Source organism: Saccharomycodes ludwigii, chromosome IV, assembly GCF_020623625.1.
Source record: "Saccharomycodes ludwigii strain NBRC 1722 chromosome IV, whole genome shotgun sequence".
NCBI classification, from domain to species: Eukaryota; Fungi; Ascomycota; class Saccharomycetes; order Saccharomycodales; family Saccharomycodaceae; genus Saccharomycodes; species Saccharomycodes ludwigii.
Window position 1 is genome coordinate 1,347,669 of NC_060203.1, and position 15,694 is coordinate 1,363,362.

At 30.5% G+C, this 15,694-nt stretch overlaps 5 protein-coding genes across 5 annotated transcripts; 4 read left to right on the forward strand and 1 right to left on the reverse strand.

Annotated features, from left to right (window-relative positions):
- Positions 1–247: 247 nt before the first annotated feature.
- Positions 248–2,263, reverse strand: GSH1 (glutamate--cysteine ligase; the record flags this gene model as incomplete). The annotated part of the gene is made up of 1 exon (XM_046078203.1): positions 248–2,263. The coding sequence occupies one exon, from the start codon at positions 2,261–2,263 to the stop codon at positions 248–250; it is 2,016 nt and encodes a 671-aa protein (XP_045934599.1).
- A 2,074-nt stretch (positions 2,264–4,337) lies between these two features.
- Positions 4,338–6,287, forward strand: LSB6 (1-phosphatidylinositol 4-kinase LSB6; the record flags this gene model as incomplete). Its single annotated transcript, XM_046078204.1, has 1 exon — positions 4,338–6,287. The coding sequence occupies one exon, from the start codon at positions 4,338–4,340 to the stop codon at positions 6,285–6,287; it is 1,950 nt and encodes a 649-aa protein (XP_045934600.1).
- Positions 6,288–6,794: 507 nt separating this feature from the next.
- CHS6 (Chs6p) lies at positions 6,795–9,422 on the forward strand (the record flags this gene model as incomplete). Its single annotated transcript, XM_046078205.1, has 1 exon — positions 6,795–9,422. One exon carries the CDS (start codon positions 6,795–6,797, stop codon positions 9,420–9,422), a length of 2,628 nt encoding a protein of 875 aa, XP_045934601.1.
- A 1,241-nt stretch (positions 9,423–10,663) lies between these two features.
- SAP185 (Sap185p) lies at positions 10,664–14,272 on the forward strand (the record flags this gene model as incomplete). The annotated part of the gene is made up of 1 exon (XM_046078206.1): positions 10,664–14,272. One exon carries the CDS (start codon positions 10,664–10,666, stop codon positions 14,270–14,272), a length of 3,609 nt encoding a protein of 1,202 aa, XP_045934602.1.
- Positions 14,273–15,343: 1,071 nt separating this feature from the next.
- Positions 15,344–15,610, forward strand: SCDLUD_003668 (uncharacterized protein; the record flags this gene model as incomplete). Its single annotated transcript, XM_046078207.1, has 1 exon — positions 15,344–15,610. One exon carries the CDS (start codon positions 15,344–15,346, stop codon positions 15,608–15,610), a length of 267 nt encoding a protein of 88 aa, XP_045934603.1.
- Between the last annotated feature and the right edge of the window lie 84 nt (positions 15,611–15,694).

Here is a 15,694-nt window from a genome sequence, read left to right on the forward strand (position 1 = left end):
CAACGCGCTGTTTTCCACTTTTTCTTTTACCAAGTTCACATTGAGTATAAGAGAATCTTAAGGTTTACTGTAAGGAAATACATGTACATACATAGTAGTTAACAATATATTAATGACATAAGCAGAAAAAAGCCGTGATGAAAAAAAATTGATTCAGTAAAATACAAATAAAGTGTTTTTCTTTACTTTTTTAATAGTTGTAACATCCCGGCTTTCAAATACATAAAAATGTGTGATGTTACAAATTTTATATTTTGTTCTCCCGCTTACTGTAAAGATATTCACCAATACTATCACCAAAATATTCCTTCAATATATTTTCGTTGTCCAAGTTTGTAATTGATACATAGCGGTCAATAAGATCATCGTTTATTGATTCACTGATTTTAGAATCGTGTTTATATTCAGGATGTCTTAGGACAAAATTTCTGAAATAATGTGCAAAGGTTGGTATTTCACCAGAAGAACGTTTTTCAACTAACAATAAATAGAAATATAAGGCAGTTAAATCACTATCTTCAGTCCTTGCTTTCAATTCTTTCCAATCATTATCAATAATTTTTTTGTGCTTTAAAATCCTATTGATTACCACTGGGAAAATACCAGACTTGGGGTTGTTGAAAATCTCTTTCATGGTCATTTTTTCACTATCATAACTGTTAGTATTAAAAAATTGAGTTTTCCAGTGAAACTTAATGTTGGGAGATATTGTGGAATCTCTTTTATGTGCCGTTTCCATGTTTTGCCATACATTTGACATCGGAATGTAGGCGTTGAAAATACCGGGGAAAGTCAAAAGGCATTCGACAATTAAATAAATTAAAATAGAAAATGCAGCGTTTTCAAAAGAAGTCAATTGAATTTCCATGGTTCTAAATTCCACTCTCCAACCGGGAACCTGTTTATTATCTGGTGTAGCTTTTTGTGTTGGCGGTTTAAAACGCAAAGATTGCCAATTTGTACTTTGAATATTTTCAAAATGGTCTGTCTCGGTCTCATTATCCTGGTTAATCCTTTCTTCAAAAATTACTATCGGATCCCTAATAAACAAATGGGCAAAGTGCCTAGCCAAATGTTTGTCCATTGGATAAATTTCATTATCCAACAATCTCTGATAAACTTTTTTATTTATTGGTACATTTGTATCATTAAGTTTTTCATCAAAATAGGAAGCCTTATTATTTAAACCGCTCCCTAGATATAAATCCACCACACTATATCTGCTTTTAGGAACTTTCCCGGAATCTTTTTCCTCTGCTGTCCTATCATCAACTGCACCAGATATGACGTTCCACCTAACATCCTGATCCGATAACCAACCCTTAAAAAATGGAGAGGCCGAAGTAAGACTTAACATAATTGGAGCAAAGTTATTCAATGAATCGTATAGGTATCTACCCATTTCCAGATTTGGTGCTTGAAAAGTCACCTGTAGACAAGAACACCCCATCCCAAAACCCATTGCATCCATGTATATGAAACCTGGTTTGTAAGCCTTCTCAGAATCGTGTTTTGGAAACCATTTACCAAAGGTTTGTATCCTAGCAGAGTTTTCGATGGAATCATCTAAAAGAGGTGTATGGATGTCCTTATACATTGGAACATTCATGGCAACTTTTTCACCCCTTCTGGTCCTAATGTTAGCTGTTAGTGTGGGGAATCTAACATGTCTATTAATAATTTCATCTGGTAAAAATAGAGATTGGGATGCTTTGTTTTTATGAAGCGGGTCCCACTGATTTGGAACATTAATAAAATTGTCACATCCCATTCTAGGGAAAACGGCAATGCTTAATAGAATAACTTTCTCATGATGGTTATAATCTTTTGTGGATAATTTTTCTTCAGCCAATTGTCTTCTTAGTTCCATATTTTTTTCGACATAGGATATTTTAGAATACTCCTTTGTTGAATTGTAGGGTGACAGTGGGGTTGCCTCCAGCATAAATCTACCATATTCTGGGTGATAAGTGACATTTTGGTCATGTGCATTGGGAATACCTGGAGTTTCAGTGCTTTCTAAACTTTCTAAAATCCAATCAGCCTCAACACTCAATTTGTAATGCTCTTTTTTGTTATCTTTATGATTGTTTGTGACAAGCATGAATTCTAACTCATCTCCCCAATATAAAGGGTCATTGTTTCTTCCATGTGCTGCTTTGAAAATATATATTAGTTGTTCTACACCATTGTCTCTAACGTGCTCGTTGTACTTACGGGATACCTCCCATTCGAGCGGGGTTCCCAATGATAATAACCCCATAGATCCTTTTTTATTTATTTATTTTATCTTATCTTATTTTATTTTATTTTATTTTAATAAAAATTTTTAGAAAAAAAAAGAAAAAAAAAGAGAGAAAAAATGATAAAAAGAATGGAAAGAAAAGGATGGACGAGGGAAAGCCAAAGAAAAAATAAAAAAAAAAATAAATAAAAAGTTATTTCGTGTTTGAATCTTCTTTAAGGTTCGAGTTATTTTTCATTAGAATTTACAGGATGAGGGACGAGGATATATCAGAAGTATTGATGTAAGGTATAATAATGGCATGAAAAAAAAAGACCCAAGGTATAATTAAAAAAGAACATTAAAAATAAAATTGAAAAAGTGGTGGAAATATATATATGATAAATGGGACAATTAAACACTAACAGCAACTTTTACATTTTTTTTTTTTTGTTTCTTTTTTTTTTTTTTTTTTCCGTTCACGTTGTTACTTTAATTATTGTATTATTAATGTAAAAAAGTAAATTTCCGTTATAAACATTCTTTTTTTTTTTTTTTTTTTTTGCTTTCCAATTTTTCTACAATAAAATAAAGCTATTCCAACTCATTTTTTTAGTCGTGAAGCATTAGTAAGCTGGAAGAAAAAGAAAAAAAAAATAAAAAAAAAAAAAAAAAAAAAAAACAAGTAAAATAAAATACTACACAGTTGATAATATAATAGACATACTATCATTATCTGTACGCATTATCAGCTGATCTTTTATTTATTTTACATATATATTCCTATCACCGTTTGTAAACCATATGTCTTGATATCTTTTATTTATTTTTATTGACCTAGGAAGAGGGATAAAATGGAAGAAATACATGTAGATTATAATATGCGCACTTTATATTTACCTATTATTTTATTATTATTTTTTTTTCTATGGTTAAAATCTTTTTGATTATTATCGATATTGTCGTCTATTACTAATCAACTATCCATTATTCAAATTTACAAACTTACACACTTCCAAAAGGTTCAAACTGTGGTGACTTTTGTAACTGACTAAGTTTTTGATCATGTGATATTACTATTTATATTTTATCTACACGATAAATCAATTACAAAAAAAAATAAAATTAAAATTGTCCGAGAGTAGCCCTATGTCCGTGGTTATATAAAAATCGAGATAAAAAAAAAAAAAATTACTTTAATGCATATTACAGAAAACTGTATATAGTCAACAAATAGTTTATTAACGTTTTAATTATTCATGGCTCAAGTTTAAATAGACATTAAATAAGTTCTAAAATATATATACATTTGACACTTACTTACTAACTATTAAATACCTTTTTTATTTTTTCTTTTTTTCTTTTTTTTTTTTTTTTTTTCTCTCCTTTTTATCTGTACATTAACGTTCTATATACATAATATATGTTTTTTGACTTTCGGCGGTAGTTATCACTAAAAACGAACAAAATTTTTATACAAACACAGTAATGCTATGCGCAAATGTCTACATGATCTTTTTTTTTTTAATAAGATAAATAAAAAAAAAAAAATAAAAAAAAAAATAAAAATACCCGATATATCGAATGACCAACAAGAAAATAATCACTTGTTAATAGCGTTAACAAGAAAATTTCATTTCTTAAGGTATTGTAATTTAATTTTAGAAATAGAGTAAAATTACACATACTATTATCAATCAATGACAAACGATCAGGATACAGAACCATTACTACAATCACAGGGACAACCACTGCAGAGAAACCAGTCATGGTCACCTTATCAGGATATATCTGAAAGTGCAGATACAGCAGGAATAACAGCAATAACAGGTAATAATAATAAAAAAAAAAAGTTCATGGACATTCTCATTTATCAAAAAGATCAGAATCCTTGATTTCCCTAAAATCCACAGTACAATGGACTTGTGATTTATTTCAATCAAATATAAGTACGTTACCAGAGCCAGGTATTTATAGAAACAACACACCGCCAACACTTCCATACAATATACAATATTCAGTGTTTAAACAAAGTAATGATAATAATAATTCTAACACTACTAGTGGCGAAAGTAGCGGACTTGTGCCTAATGTCACTCAATCGAATTATTTAATGAATTCGCTACTTACAAAAAACAACAATTTAATAGAGCAACAGCCATTAATAAACAGCACTGAAAACACACTAGACAGCAAAAATACCACAAATTTTAGATATATTGTGTCTGAATGTATTGACACCATTAATGTATACCACATTCAACCGGTTAGAATACAACAAGGCTCTAGTGGTTCTTATTTTGTCTATGGCAGAGATTTAACACAGACAGACAGTGCAACTAAATACAAAATATTAGGTGTTTTCAAACCCAAGGACGAAGAACCATATGGTCCGTTATCTCCTAAATGGACAAAATGGTTGCACAGAACTTTTTTCCCCTGTTTTTTCGGAAGAAGTTGTTTAATACCAAACTTGGGTTATATATGTGAAAGTGCTGCCAGTTTGCTAGACCGAAGGCTAGAAGTTGGTATTGTTCCATATACAGATACTGTTATTTTGGAAAGCTCCAATTTCTATAGCGGCGGTGCTAGTAGTAACAGTCCTGGTCGTGCAGATGGAGGTATATTTTCATGCTTTTTTCGCAATAAAACATCCCAAGTTCAAAGGAAATTAGGCTCATTTCAATTATTTGTAAACGGGTACGTTGGTGCGGACAAATTTTTTCAAGAATACCCACTACCAGGCATGTACCTCAATAAAGATAGTCGTTTCACTGCAACACCTACTTATAAACGTAATAATAATATAGGGTCTAAATTATGGACGATGAAGAATGGATCAATATTGTTGAAATTTAGGCTTGAGTTGGAAAAATTGATTATATTGGACTATATGATGAGAAACACAGATCGTGGATTTGATAACTGGATGATTAAACTAATTATGGACGAAGATAGCGGCGAACCAGTAGATATTAAGATTGCAGCTATAGACAATGGATTGGCTTTCCCCTGGAAACATCCAGATGAATGGCGATCCTTTCCGTATGGTTGGTTATATTTGCCTATAAATATATTAAGTTTACCGTTTCATAACAAAACAAAGACTCATTTTTTATCGAAGTTGTGTGATACTAAATGGTGGGAAGATTCATTCCAAAGTTTTACTGAATTATTTAGTAGGGATTCTGAGTTTAAAATAAGATTATGGCTAAAACAATGGAGTGTTATAAAGGGTCAGGCATTTAATATTGTGGAAACTTTGAAAAATAAAGACCAAGGCCCCTTGGAATTAGTTAGACGAACAAGGTGCGTTATTATTGATGAGCATATGGACATTGATATTATGGATTCTGAATTTTTTAATAATAACAACAGCACATATGGCGGTGGTATTATTAATATTCCTAACTTAATATATAACGAGGAACAAGTACAACAACAACATGTTTTATCATCACCAATGAACCTTTACTCTTTACCTTCGTCATCAATTGGTGTGGACTATATGAACGAGAATTGGAGACATTTGTTAGATGGAGATATAGATGAGGAAACATGGGCACAGAATATAGAAGCAGAGCAACAACAGCAATGTTACACTAGCGCTGACGGAGAGTTGGAAGAGGAAGAGGAGGAGGGTGCGTATCAAACACCAGAAGAAGATTTAAATTTAGACCAAGAGGTCGCAGATATATATGACCAAGACCTTGAAAACGCTGCTTTTAATACGAATGACGATACATGTGCTCTAGGTATAGATGATTTAGCTGAAGCTTGCATTAATAATAATAATAATAATAATAATAATAATAATAATAATAATAACAGTAATAATAACAATAATAATAATAATAATAGTTTGCGTAAAAGTGCTAATATTGATAGACCATTATTTTTATCACCAAACAGTAAACGACAACCACTTCACAACGCAAATAACTATTCGAGTATTACAGTGAAAAACAACAAACAGCAGAAACCAAAGAAAATTAGAGAAATCGTTATTATTGAAAGGTTAAGGTTAATTACAGCTAAGCCACCAGTTTTCACATGGTGGTAAGGTTATCAAGTTAATTTCAAAATAAAAGGTAAAAGGTACTTCATAAAAATATGTAACTAGTAATAATATAATAATAAAAAAGAGAATTTTTACTTTCCTAATTTTGTATTAAGAGTGTTATAAAAGATAAACACTGGCACTATATAATATTATGTGTGTGTGTGTCATACAATTTTTCACTCTTTTTAATTAAGCTAATAGTATCATTTTATACGATAATTAAATATTCTGTATTATAATAGAAATTTAATTTGAAAGGTTTTTTTTTTTTTTTTTTTTTTTTTTTTTTTTTTTTTTTTTTTTAAAAAATAATAAAAATAGAATACTCAAAGCTACGTGTCTATATATTTCAAGTAAAGAATTTTGAATTAAAATGGCTTGTTTTAGAACTACAATTAACACAAGAAGTTTAAAGTAAAGCCCAGCTCTTTATATATATATATATATATATCTATATATATCTATATATATTTGAAATAGTATAGGAATATATAAATATAGTAAATTATGGGTTTGTTTGAGATCCTAGGTACTTATGGTACCACTACCACCAAAAATGAGCAGCTTTCAAGTGGAACCAATCATTCCCAAACATCCTTATCGCCAAAGAAAATAAAAAAAAAAAACAGCAAGATGAATTCTAATTTAAAAGAAAGTACATCACAGGGTTCAATTAACACTTTTCAATCTTCTATTAACTCAAAAGGCGAAGGAAATGGATTTGATAACAATTCGAGTAATAATTTTAATGACAATAATGGAGCTTATAACAATATAGTTGTGCCCAAAATATTAGAACGCGAAGTTGGTGAATGTCTAAAACAAAGATCAAAAATTATATCTATAATCAACTCGCAAGGCGATGGAGAGGGGGAGGAGGAGGAGAAGAAGAAGAAGAGTGAGGGAGAAGAACAAAATGATTTTGGGGACAAACGTCTTATTTTTTGTGATAGATTTATTGGATTACCAGATCTAATTCATTCAACCTATCCTCATAAATTCACCAAAAAATCCGTAGGAGAGTATTTCTATATAACAGGGCTTGATTTTAGCAATGAAGATCTACCAATTGCATTTATATCTATGTTGTACAAAAATTATAATGGAACTAGTGGGAATACTATAAATCGAAAATTTGTGAAAAGTGACCTAGAAGCATCACAAGAAGAAATAAGGAAGACAAGGAAGCCTAGTAAATCTATTATTACTATTTGTAGTTATAATTTATTTAGTAAAAATGATGTTTCAATAAAAATTGATATGGAAAATTGCACATATGAAACGTACATATTGGAGAACGGCGACATTGCCGGTGACATCACTTTGCATGGCACTAATGTAATATCCAACGTGTGGGATGAGGTTTTCGTTAGCGGGGTTATTAGGTGTGTTATGTTTAATATTGATAAAGAATGGAAATTACCTGGAATGGTTGAATTATCCGGATTATTTAACAACGGAAACAATTACTCGCAGAGCATTTTAACCAAAATTTTGGATATGTTGCCCAGAAGTTTAGAAACTGGTTGTGATTTCAGCAAAGACAATGAATTAAATTGGTTGAATAATTATTTAGTCAAGACTTTTTCACAAATCTTGGTCATTATGCCACATCTTTATGATTGGTGTATTTACGAAATCAAACTTAGGTTGAAAACACACATAGTCTATGAGTTAATTTTAGCTCAAGTTTTATTAGACTGCGGATTTAAGGAATTAGAGTTTATGGAGTTTATTAATATGAAAATTGGGACATATTATGAGCTTTATAGGAACGGTGATCATGGCACGGAGCTAGGAGAAAAAATTTTACCACTTTTTTTAAATTTACAGTTGCATTATTTGCTTAACTACAAGGTTGATTATGAATTGGCTTACCCTCTGGCATCGTTCTGTGTGAAAAATTTTCCGTTGAACTATCCAATGTGGGAAAAATTAGCACTTGTTTTAATAAAATTGAGTAAGTTCAAAGAAGCCTTGTATGTGTTAAATTCAATGCCATATTTGTTAAAAGAAGATCCCATCAAATCGAAATACATTAAGATTATGACACCGATTGTAAATGCTTATTACTGCATGCCCCAGCATAAATCATTTTACATTGGCAATTTAAATAGAACTGATCTGAACTTAACGTCAAATGAGATTGATACCGTAGCCACATTTTATGATATAAAATATGATAAAGTGGAGGAAATAAGCTTTGGTAGAATAATTATGCCATATCCCACAGTCGGTTTCATAGAAAAGATCTGGAAAGACAGCGGTGACGAATTGGGACCAATCTGTTTTGGTGAAAATTGTTTTAATTTGATGAATTATGTATCTATGAAAGAAGTTCAATCCGTAGGTGATTTGAAAATATTAAAGCGGAACCATTGTAATGCACAATACACTAATTCTACGTTAAAGTTTGGTTATAATGCTTTAGTGGAAATATCACAAAAAATGGGGTGGAAGAACTTTTTAGATCTCAGATCCAGTATTTTTGTAATGAGCTTCGAAGCCAGCGAGCGACTTGCCAAAACAAAAAACAAACGTATATGTGAAGAGTGGCTTGAACAATTGTTTATAGACCTATACGAGGATTACAAAATTGTATTAGAATATCAGCGACAAGAAAAAGAGGAACAAGAAAGTAATAAAGCTAGGACTGGTATTGAATGGGAATTATTGGGACTAACGTTATTAAGAACACATTATTATGAAGATGCGTTAGTTTGTTTAAGAACCAGTATGGAAGAAAGGTTTGACCCTTTTGCAGCACAAGATCTTATAGACTTATATCTATTAATATACACTGATAACGTGCGCAAAATAACTGAGGATAAATTTTTAGGTGTCTTAATAAAACTATTATCATATGAAAGTAGATTTTACAATTACTTGCAAATTCCTACCATTTTGGTATTTCAAAAGCTGCTATTGAATGAATCCCTTTCTTTGAGAGAAAAGGGTGTTGTCAATACTGACGTTAACAATATCAGTGTCGATAGTAATATTGATGATATTGAGACTCTAAAGAATAAATGTTTGGCTCTATCCTTTGTAAGAAATAATAAATCTTTAATTTCAATGATGGATATTATTTTTAATACGTTACCAAATAATGATGATACACATAACGTGTATTAGGGTGTGGATGATAAGGAGACAAGTTTCGCTATTTGAAAAAAAAAAAAAAAAAAAAAGAAAAAGGAGGTGTGAAATAATCCAATAATACTCTTGGTTTTTTTAAAGGATGTGTATATTTTTATAAATGAGTTTAGATAGATGCATAGTATTACCATAAAACGAGCTAGCAGGTAACAATTATTGTCTAGCTATGTATTAAAAAAAGAAAAACAAGAATTAGTAGGTTCCAGTGTTTTACTGAACCAAAAGGGCTATCTTTATATACGACAAAGACAGTAATATATATTTTTTTTTTTGTTTTGCACTTCTTCTTTTTATTTGTCGTATTATTTTAATTAGTTGATTGTTTTTTTTTTTCCGTATAAGTTGTTAATGAATTGTAGGTGTGAGGTAATGTTGTTGTCTGTTGATTTATTAGTTTGAAGAAAGAGACTTGCATAAAGGCTTTATAGTAGAAGCTGTAAACAATGGATTCTAGAACAGCCTTCCTTAATTTTATCAATAAAAATAAGTAAATAACAGCAGTGCACCATACATCTATAATAATAGCCGGGTATCACTTTTCCATCTTTTTTTTTTGTTCTTCTTGTCAATTTATTTTGTTCCAGTTGATAATTAATGAACAAAAAAAGAAAAAAAAGAAAAAAAAGAAAAATTTTTTTTTATTTTTTTTTTTGCTTTATTTAGTTGAAAAGCTTTGTAGGCCAAAGAAAATATTTTTCTTTTTCTTTTCCTTGTTCTTGTTCTTCATTTCCACTATCATCAACAACATCATTCTTTTTATACGCTAACTATTCAATTTCTTTATGTTAATAATACGTAAAATCTCATTTCTTAATTGCCTTTGTCAATCTATTAATTCTACCTCTCGTCATCTTTTAGTTTAATTTATATTTTTTTTTTTTTTTTTTTTTTCCTTTTTTTTTTTTTTAATTGAATTTACTTCCCCTTTGCTCTTTTCACACTTTTGTTTTACTAATAATTGTTTATTAAAAAAGAAATTTAAAGATAATACTACCCATAATAATAATAACAAATTATATTAGTTCAAGGAAGGATAGACTTTTATATTATCGTTACTACTACTTTAGTATATCTGAAAAGATTGTATTGAAAAATAATCATTTATTCCAATACTGATAAGGTGCAACAAGTTTATCCTAAATATATATATATATATTTGTATAATACAATAACACCAAATAAAAAAAAAAAAAAAAAAACAACAGAATATTAATAGTATGTCAGTTTCATTTTGGGCTCGTCCAAAAACTAATTCCAATATTGTTGACATATTAAACCGAGCATTCATTAAACAAGACAATAAAACCGAAATCAATAATCAAGCACAGAAAGCAGAAGAACAAAACGAAGAAGAACAAAAGGAAGAAGAAAAGGAAAAAGAAAATGAGACTCATGCATCCCACTTAGACGAGAAAACAAGGCTTGAGCTTTATAAACCTAATTTGGAAATTTTGGACGAATTTCTAACCGATGAGGACCTGTATAGAAGTTTATTTATAGATCCACCAGATGAATCGGAGAATTATGGTCTAACTTTACTAGACTATTTTACACGTCCAGAAGTTTTAAGTGCTTTATTGGATTATATACTAGATGAAGCATATGTGCACGATGAAATTGAGTTTATAAATAATGATGAACAAGATGAAGGAGATAATATTGTGCAAGATGAAGAGATTTGCAAATCTAAACAAAAAGATAAACACGAAACCAGCGATCAACAAGAGAATAAGGAAGAAGAACAAGAAGAGGAAGACTCTGAAAATAAAAATAAGGACGACGAATGTTATGAGTTTTCTGAGGAAACCGCCATAAAAAAAATTGAAAGTAATGAATTTATCTCCAAAGCTAATTTAGCTGCAGAAATTTTAAGTATTGATTTAATGGAGATTACAGCAGTATTTTTGGAACATGATTTCTTAATTACTAAACTATGGTCTTTGTTGGAAAAATATAGTGTTATATCTAATGATGCCAGCTCGAGCTTTTTAAAAATTAATGAACGTTTACTACAATTTGCTGAATTAGGCGGTTTATATGGAGATAACAGCTTGGGCAATAGTGCTGGTGAAACAGAGCAGACACCTCCACAATTGTCAAATCAACAGCAAGATCCAAGTGAAACCGAAAATAGCATTGATGTAATAACAGATTCAATGAATGAAGATAATCCTGCTCTTTATGAACAACAGCAAATGTACACACCGATTCTTGATAGACCTATACTAGATAAGTTCTTGAGGCTTATCATTAAGAGAGAGAAGATGGTTGACAAATTTATTAAGCATATAGAGTTACCTCCTTTAATGGATTTTTTGCTAAAGATTATTTCAACTGATAAACCAGAATCTGCAAATTACATCACGCTAGCCTTGAAGCAGGAAATGCTGATTGAAAAATTATTAGATTGTTTAACTAGTGAACACAGTTCTACAGCTCAAAGCACCGCATCTGACTTTATAAAAGCATTAGTGGCAATCAGCGCCAACTCAAATAACGAGATTGCCTCTGCTATTGGTCCAAATGAACTAACAAGGTATTTGGTTTCCCCCATTATTGTTGCAAAAATTGGACAAATAATGTTACAAGGCGGGTTACCCTTAAGTAATTGTGTTGGAATAATTATTGAAATAATTAGGAAAAATAATTCAGACTACGATTTTGTTCAAGTTATGTATACTACTGTTGAATCACATCCACCTCATATGAGAGACCCAATCTACTTGGGCCACCTAATTAAATATTTTGCTGAAAACATGGACAAATTTAATGATATTTTATGCCATAAACAAGAAAACAAATTATCTACTCCCTTTGGTGAGATTGAACCTCTAGGGTTAGACAGATTTAAAGTATGTGAATTGGTGGCTGAGTTGTTACATTGTTCTAATATGGCACTATTGAATGAGCCGAGGGGTGAAGTTGTTGTCTATGAAAGAGATGTTATCAGACAACATAACATTGATCTTTTTGTTCATACATCTAAGTTACCAATTTTGCAGGTTGAAAACAAACAACAAGAGATAGAGTTGGACAAGGGGATTGCTAATCTAACCATAACTGGAAATCCCAATATCGAAGAAGATAATAAATCTGAACCTAACAAAATTGATGATAACGGTGCTGAAGACTCTAAGCTAATTAAATCTGAGGAAAACTCGTCCTCTGATGACAAAGAGGAGTCTACAAGCAGTAAAAATTCTGATGAAGATTCTGATGGCGGTCATAACCAAAATAATGTTGGTTTCAATAACACGCATGAAGTACAGGAAGAAGCACAGGGACAACCTCATGATAGCAATGAAATTTTAGACACTGAAGAATCTTTACGTATTGATCCAGTTGTGGGAGATCAATTAAAAATATCTTTACAAGATTATGATATTGTTTCTACCATCATGAAAATGTTATTTACTTTCCCATGGAATAATTTTTTACATAATGTGGTATTTGATATTGTTCAACAAATTTTAAATGGGCCTTTACAAGAGGGGTACAATAAGTTTTTAATTGCAGATTTGTTCAAAAAAACACATATTACACAATTAATCATGCAAGGTGACAAGGACTGCGAAGGGTATCATTTGGAGAATAATATAAGATTAGGGTATATGGGACATTTAACTTTAATTGCAGAAGAGGTGGCTAAATTTGCCGCTTATTTACAAGATATGGATATTAGACTATCGGATACCTCTGTTGAAAGTGCTTTAACTGACAAAAAATGGGTTGAATATACAGATGTCGTTTTGTCTGAGATTAGAGAAAAATATAGCACTGTTTTTGGTGATTTTAATGTTGATATGTATGATGTACTGGGTACAAACGGTGAGATGAATCAGGAGGAAGATATGAATCAGCAGGACTATAAAGAAGGCAGCCAAGAAGAAGAGGATGATGATGATGATGAACAGGGTGATTATCCTGAAGATGACGATGAAGAAGAAAACATTGTTCAAAGATTCACCAATAGAAATACTAAATTTGAATTAGTTGATCAAAATGATGAAGATGGTGATAATGATGAGGATGACAATGATGATGATGATGATGATGATGATGCTGATAACTATGGATACACTGATGAACGTGCCGCACAAGAAAACATATATATTGACACTGAACTTTCAGATGAAGAAGAGGATGAAGGGGTTGATACTAATGAAGAAGGAGATAAGTTGCGTTCTGAAAAGGCCAATAAGTTACATGATGATAACCGTATAGTTAATAATATTAATTTTAAACCTAATTTTCCTGTGAAAAAGACTCTGTTTGATTTATTGGGAGAAGAAGACGACGATGAAGAGGAAGAAGAAACAGAAGATGATATTAATTCAACGGATAATAAAGATGGAAGTAATACCCAAAGTTTGCACAATGATTTACATGCTGACAAAAAGAATTATACTAATAGTACCACTAGTAGTACTAATATAAATACATATCAAATACCGCTACATAGAGATTCCGATTCGGACTCAGACGATGATTATATCGATCCTAACGATGATGGCTTGTCATATGCTAAACCAAATCATCCATTATATTCTAATAACTTTGACATAATATCACGACAACAACAACAAATGGGGCGCGATAATGATGATGATAATAATGAATATGATGATGTTGATGATGATTATGATGAAGATGCTGTTTTAAGAGAAGAAATCATGGGAGAAGAAGAAGATGATGATGATGAGGATACAAGCTTGTGTAGGCAAGATAGCAGTGATAACATGCAATGGGATGCAGTGGAACAGAATAGGATTATGAACATGGTTAACTATAATAATAGTCGTTCGCAAAAGAAAAAGAAAATTTGATTGGCAAAAACAATAAATCGTTATTTTTATTCTAGTTTGAGGGTCATATTGGTATTAATAGTTGATAATTCACAATTTTTTTTTTTTTTTTTTTGTTTTTTTTGTCTACTACTTGTCCTTTTCCCTTTTTTTTAAAAAAGAAGAAAATCAACAATAAAATTAACTTCTATATTATAAATATATTTATATACATATATGTATATTTCATTATTCAATTTATCTAATTGTACTTTAATATTATTTTTTTTTTTATTTGAGAGTTTGTACAGTGGAAATTTCGAAGGGATTCTTTGAATGGACGCATTTTCAAAAATGCCATTTAAAAAATAAAAAAAAAAAAAAATAAAAAAAAACTGCGAAATTTCCCTGAGAGACGCGACTAAATTGCTTCTGACAACGAAATTCAGTCGAAATCGAATTTGTAAGCGATTCGTACTTTACATATATAACATTATCTTTAATTACAACACCATTGTTATATATCAACTTACAACTTTCTAAGTAGCGTAACACGTAATATAATTCACCATATAAGTGAATGATTTGGATCAGGGCAATAAATCACTTAAAGAACCACAAGACGTAAGTCAAAACGTTTATTCAGTACAAGAACATGTATCTGATGGTGAAATAGATTCAAGCACAGACAATGTCGATAATTTGAAACCCGGAAAAAAAAGAGCAACACATTCAGATTGGTTATTTTTTTTAACAAGTTTAATGAATGTTGCATAGTCTGCCTTTTGTTCTAGAAAAAAAGTAAGAGATGCCACCTGGAAAAAATTATTGAAAGATTTCAATAAAGAAACAGGCTTAAACTATAAACAGGTTCGTACTTTAAAAACTAAATTTTATCAGTTTAAAAAGGAATGTGATCGTGAAGATTCCGAATATAAAAATAAAACGGACAAAGGTGCTGAAGATGGGCACATAACTGAGGCATATATCATTCATCACATTGAAAATGTACTCGACGAACTAGAGGAAGTAGAGGAAAGAGAAAGAAACAAACAAAGGGAAAGGGAGAACAATAAAATCAAATTAATAAAAAAAGCTCTTAGGAAGGTGAAAATGCAACCTAACATTCTTTATGATATACCTAGTTCTGAAAGTTTTAATTCTTCTAAAGCAACACTCGATGAATTGACACCTAATGATAAAACACAGGACGATAGAGTCTTTAGGTTATTGGTATCTTATACTGATAATAAAACTAGTAAGAAAGATAGAATTAAACAAAGAAAACGTAGACATAAATTAGAAATGGATTTAAAAGTATTAAAGAATGATATAAAAGATTTAAGAGTATTAAAGAATGATATAAAAGATTTAGAGTAATAAAGAATGATATAAAAGATTTAAGAGTATTAAAGAATGATATAAAAGAATTGAAAGATAATACACAAAAAATGAGGAACAACT